Consider the following 6051-nt stretch of genomic DNA (forward strand, 5'->3'; position numbering starts at 1 on the left):
GATCATCGCTTCTGGGCCTCGGTTTTCTCATCTGCAGAGTGAGAGAGACTTTAGCTTTAAGGAAGCGTGGGGGCATGGGCTCCCAAGGTGAGGGAGGGGGATCACCACCCACGACTGACCACAGGCCCTGCAGTCCCTGAGCAGCTTGTGGCCGTGGGCAGGTCACCCCACCTCTCCTGCCTGTCACTTCTGCCTTCTCACCCAGGAAACAGACTAGGTGAGAATCAAACCCGGGAAGTCCAGGGCTGGAAGAGTCAGGTGGTGTTCTTTCCATATTCTCCCAACTCATGACTGGTTTGGACATGCTGTTGGGGCTAGGTGGGCGTAGACCCCCATCCTGTAAGGTCTGGTGGCTGGACTTAGAGATCTGATAAAAACCAGCTTTGACTACAGCAGGGTTGTTGCAGGCAGGTTGATGGAGACACATATTTGACCTGTAGAATCTCAAGGACTCCTTTGTAAAGGAGACTGAAGCCATCCATGTGTGGGCTGAGAGAATTAGCAATCAGCACCGAACCCAAAATACAACCATGACTTTCATGTGCCCAAGGGTAAAATCCAGGTTAATGTTTCCTGAGGAGAAAGCTCAAGCTTCCTGGCTTAAGGATAATAATTAACGGCTGGGGAACCCATGCACTAGGGGTGCTAATCCATTCAGGTGTCCTGGTAGCATTTCAGGAAGAACCAAGGGTGGGGTGGGCAACCTGCTATGATCACAGCAGTGGTCCTCGGTGGAGTGCAGCCTGGTGGGGTCTTGGACTCAGAAAGTGAAACCCAGTTCTGAATTTGGTATTTATCATCCCATGCACACCCTCAAGGTTTTACTACATATGCATATATTCCTATCTGATATAAGATATGAGTGTGGTTTTGTATATTTCCAAACTTAATATAAAGGCTTTATAGTCTATGCAGTTTTCTGCATCTTTATTCACACAGCATGATTCACCTGTGTTGATGCCTGAACAGGAACTTGGAACCTGGACCCTCAGGTTAGAAACCTGGTGCTCTGCCAACTGAGCTATCCAAGGTCCCTGATTCACCTGTGTTCACCTCTAGTTCATTGTTTTTCATTGATGAATGGCATTCTAATGTATACCACAATTTATTTCTCCAACATCCTGATGATTAACATTTGGGTTGTTAAAAGTTTTCCGGTAGAAACAATGCTGCATTTGTAGACAGAAGTTGTTGAGAGTGGGATTAAGCATTTCTTCAAGGTAAACCCAAGAGTAGAACTGTGGTAATTGCTGGGTTGCCAGGTATTTGCAACTTTAGTTTACTAGATATGCCCAAATTGCTCTCCAGAGTTGAAGCTTTTAGCTTCACCTTTTTATGGTCTTTTAACACATATTTTTAATTTCAATGATGTTAAATTCTCACAAGAAACCTGTGAAGCTTATCCTTATTTATCCTAAGGTTATAAAAGTATTCTTTATTTTTTTTCTAAAGTATTTAAAGTTTGCTTTTCGCAGTAGGTTTGTGTGCACCTGGGTGATTTTATATATGGGGTGAGGTAGAGATTTTCATTTTTTTCCCCAGATAATTAATTGTCCCGCCACCATGTATTAGCCCATTCCTTCTCCTCTAATTTTTCAAGGAGGAAAAAAAAATAGTTGTTTTGAAAAAAAAAAAAAGACTACCTAAATAAAATATTAGCAACTGAAACCAACAATGGTTTAATAGCAACAATTACAACATTATGAGCAAGTTATGTGTGCCCCAAGAATTCAAAGATGCTTTACCATTAGAAACTCTGTTGATGTAATTGAACTCATAAAGTAGAAACCCATATGAAAATCTCAATAAATTTAGGAAAAGCATGCAATTAGCAATTGTTAATATTTTATTTATTGCATTTTGCCTTAAAAATGGTGTTTTTAGAAATGTTTAAAAGTTCAAAGCAGCAAAATCAAACAAAAATGAAGCACGAGCAATAGAGATACTGCAGTATCCATTCTGGTGTATGTCTATGTATGTCTAGCACAGTCTTTTCTCAGATAAATTCTTAAGGTCACTTTCAGGTCTAAGTTTCTGTGGCTACAAATAGCATTTTTGGCAAGTTTGGTTTCAGTTTGGCCGTTATTCAACTCCTAGATTCCATGCAGGGCCTGAGAAGCCCAAAGAAATAAAAGATAACCCAGTCCACTGGACCCTATGATTCCTCACTTCTGAGCATTACCGGACCTTAGACCCAGCCGGCCTCTCACGCAGTGGATCTCCTAGCATTAACCCAAGACCGGTTCTCTGCATTCAAAGTCGCCTGCTCAGCCAGAACGGGTAGGTAAGAGTGCTCCAGAGACTGGTGGGTCTGCCTATCCTCCCTCCTAATTCTGCCCTTCCCCTGGGGAAAAGGTGGAGACACCTGAACTTGGCGAGGGTGGGGATGCCTGTGCAGAATCAAGGGCTCGGGTTTTAGAGAGCGCCTGGGGACGGACCTCCCGGGCCCCGGTGGCAGGCAGGGGCGTCAGATGGGGGTTAAAGGAGTTCGGCCAGAAGGGCTGGAAGGGGAGGCGGAGGAGGTTCGATGGGGAGCGAGGTAAGGACCCGCAGAGATTCACGACGCAGGCGGCAGAAGGGGAGGGTACGAAGGACCAGGGCCGGAATTTCCAGTGCGTCTGAAGTGCAGCGATCACAGCCACCGAGTGCTACCTGAGAGGGTGGATGTAAACGGTTGGCCGGGGTGACCTCAAACCAGAGCTCCCTTCAGGTCTGCAGGCATGGCCAATTCAGGAGTGAGCCTCAGTGCTGCAGGAAGAGGAATGGAGGATGAACAGGAGCCGCCCTTACAGCCTCAGACTCAGGTGACCCGCTCGCGCCACGCGCCCTTAACACCTAGTGCGCCTTCACGTGTGCCTCGGCCAAACGCTCTGGCTGTAGATAATGTTTTGCGCGAGCCTTATGCTGACCATTTCAGTACCCACTCGGCTTTCACGACCCCTTCGGCTTGGACTTGGAGCTTCTCAAAGACTCACTGCGCATGCGCTTCCTTCTCCCCTCAGATGTACTTTTGGCAAGCGTCCCATTGAAATGACTGCACATCTTCCCCTCAGCGCGCATGCTCTTCCTCCTGCGCCGCTACCGCGGCCACTGCCCCCATGGGGCAAAGCCGGACTGCACAGGCTCCTCTTCCTCAGAATGCTGGAGAAATGTATACATGCTAGATGCCGTCCTGCGATCTGGAAAGGTCTGAATTCCGAAACCCGTCCAGCCGTTGCATTTCAGATGAGGGACTGCGGCCTGGTGTGAACTGCATTAGGCACAGCCACTCTGGAAGGCTTAACGAAGGCACCCTGTTTTCTGTCTCTATCGCATCATCTGACATACTATATATTTTCTTTGTTCATTTTGTTATTGCCTGTCCCCCTACCACCAACCTCCACCCCCCGCCAGAAGGAAAGCTCTGTGAGGTTATGGATTTCGTCTCTTGTCCCCTGCTATTTCCCCAGCTCCTAGAACAGGTTTATTGCTTGCAGTAGAGAGTTAAGCAGTATTTGCTCACTGAATTAATAATCACTGTCATAGCTAATATCTGAAAGCTTTTCATGACAAGTCATGAGACTAGGCAATCTCCATGCACAATCTCAATGAATTCAATAATTTCCTGCTGTCTTGGAGACCTACCAGCATCCTTCGCCACATGGGCTCACATGTCATCAGGCACTATGTCTCTTGCTGCTTCCTGCAGATCTGCTCTCTTAGTGGAACTCTCATCTCCACACAGGCTGCATGGAGCTTTGACATGATTCCAGTGAAACCAAACCCCTGGATTCTCACCTGGTTTCCTCCTGTGGCTTCTGGCTTGGGAGGAAGTTACACAGACCTTATAGGAACTGTGGCAGACAGGGTGCCTGTCAGGACTTGTCTCCAGACCTGTGGCAATATCTTTGGCAGAATCCTGCCCTCCCTCCAGAGCCTCATTCTCTGCCTTCTCACGCCTGGCACAGTATCTCACCAAATGGTGAATGTCCTTCTGTCTTTTCCCTGGCTATATCTGTCCCCAGCACAGTTCCTGGTTGGGACAGGCACTTGATGTTTGACTGATGAATGAATAAATAGTCCTCAAGTTCTGGAAATTCTTCGGAAAATCTTTAGCCAAATATACTTCTGCCATGAAACTTGTATTTAAGTATTGAGAAGATAATAAATTTGACCTGCAGCTTTTTAAATTTGCAGGCCTATTTGCGAGAACAAGAAAGACAATATGATTTACTGGAAAAAGATCACTAATTTAATTTTAGTATAGTTGATTACATTGTGAATGCCTAGGAAAATATCTGAGTTAAGCAGTTGATTGTTGTACCTTCGAAGGAGCGAAGAACTTTCAGCACATATTGCATTTTTAAAAATTTTAATGCGCATGTTATTTTGTAATTAAAATTATACAAGGGAAAATATAAATAAGATTATGAATTCCTAAAAAAAATACCAACTAAATGGGCGAGGCATCAGGGCACTGAGTCCTCATGACTCGATGCCTTGGGGAGTTCTCCCTCCATCTCTAAGGGTGTTGCACTAGGATGAAAAGCTGTCCTTTACTGTACCAGGTGTATATGGCACGCATCAACCTTGGCTGTTCCACAGCCTGGAGGTAGGCATTATCATCTCCAGGTCCAAGTGAGGAAGTGACTCAGTGAGGACAAGGGAATAAGGGCAGAACTAGTTGGGACCCAGGCACTGCCCCCAGCTGCAGCTGCTCCCTCTTGCTCCATGTGCCCCCCAAAACCCCACACATGGCCCCTTTTGTTAGCCTCTCTGCAGAACAGGCTGGGAGGTCAGAGAATGAGGCCCAGCCACTCTGCTGGAGAATATTTCTCCAGAATGAGTCCCTGGGATTTAAGGGCTGCTACCAGGGGCAGAGCTTTACTCCACGGGCCCCCAGCTCAGGGCATTGTCCTCTAGAACCACAGCAGGCATGCCCAGGGACAGCTTGGCAAGCAGGGCCAGGAACTGCTGTCCATCTCAGAAGAATGCTAGTGGGGTGAGGGGCTTGAGAAGCAGCGGGGTCCTGAACTCAGAGCAGAAGGCTGGGGTTCTTCTCCTACGTGCCAGCCATGTGACCTAGGTAATTCTTTTCCTCTGTGCCTCTATTTCCTCTCATTGCCTGGTTCAAACAGATAGCAATGATGAGATTGGTAGGTTCTGGTCCTGGGAGGGAGGTGGAGGCTGTTATCAATCACTCTGTGTCTCCCCCGTCTCTCCTTAGATTCCAAGCAGGGTCCTGTTTCTGACTATCTGTGCAGCTGGCATTGGAGGGACTTTTCAATTTGGCTACAACCTTTCCATCGTCAATGCCCCGATATTGGTATGTACCCTCTGTGCCCACTGTCATCAGCTGAGTGGACGCTGCTAGGTGAAGGCCGACAGCTGCCTGCTGTGGGGTTTCAGGCCAGCATCCACTTGGCGGCACTTTCTCCCATGCATTCACTTCTGCTGGGATGTCTCACAGATCCTGCATGTTCAAATCCAGCTCTGCATCCTTTCCTGAACCCACATTCTTCCTGAGTCCCTGATGTCAATGGATGACTCCATTGTCCACCCAGTGACTGAGAGTCAGCCTTGACTCAGCCCTCCCTCCCTCAGACACCAGGTTCTTCCTAACTACCTCTAACATCCAGCCATTTCTCCCCATGTCTCTGCCACAACACCTGTTCAGGCCCCATCTCTCCTGTCTGGATTGCTGGTCCAGCCTCCTCACTGGCCTCCCTGCCTTTAGCCTCTCCCCTTCTAGATCCTCTCAAGTTTGATCAAGCCAATTCCTTGCCTAGAAACATTCTATGGCTATTGGAAGGACAGACACTGCCTATTGGAAGGACAGACACATCCACCTGTAGTCCAAGTTCTCCTGGGATCAGAGCCTGTTCATCTGTCTCCCACCTTCATTTCCCCAACTGCACTACTAAAGCAGGTTATGCAGTTCCCTGATTACACACAGCCCTTCCTCAAACCCTCCTTCCACTGGGAAGTTCTCTCTGCCCTACCTGCAGAAGCCACTCAAGAACTACCCAAATGCCATCATCCTCCTGAAACCTTCCTTCAACAACCCCTCAG

At 47.6% G+C, this 6051-nt stretch overlaps 1 protein-coding gene across 7 annotated transcripts in view; it reads left to right on the forward strand.

The window, feature by feature from the left end:
* Window positions 1-1885: 1885 nt before the first annotated feature.
* SLC2A11 (solute carrier family 2 member 11) overlaps window positions 1886-6051 on the forward strand; it is an 18342-nt gene continuing 14176 nt past the window's right edge. For 4 of the 7 annotated variants that reach the window (XM_025044538.1, XM_025044545.1, XM_025044544.1 and 1 more), the window contains exons 1-4: window positions 1886-2280; window positions 2711-2804; window positions 3003-3187; window positions 5207-5305. In XM_025044538.1, coding sequence (XP_024900306.1) covers window positions 3059-3187; window positions 5207-5305 — 228 coding nt within the window. In that variant the 5' untranslated portion in view covers window positions 1886-2280; window positions 2711-2804; window positions 3003-3058. The other 3 variants (XM_025044541.1, XM_025044540.1, XM_025044539.1) reach the window with 3 other exon arrangements.

The sequence above is a fragment of the Pteropus alecto genome, unplaced genomic scaffold (genome assembly GCF_000325575.1).
Source record: "Pteropus alecto unplaced genomic scaffold, ASM32557v1 scaffold113, whole genome shotgun sequence".
Classification (NCBI taxonomy): Eukaryota; Metazoa; Chordata; class Mammalia; order Chiroptera; family Pteropodidae; genus Pteropus; species Pteropus alecto.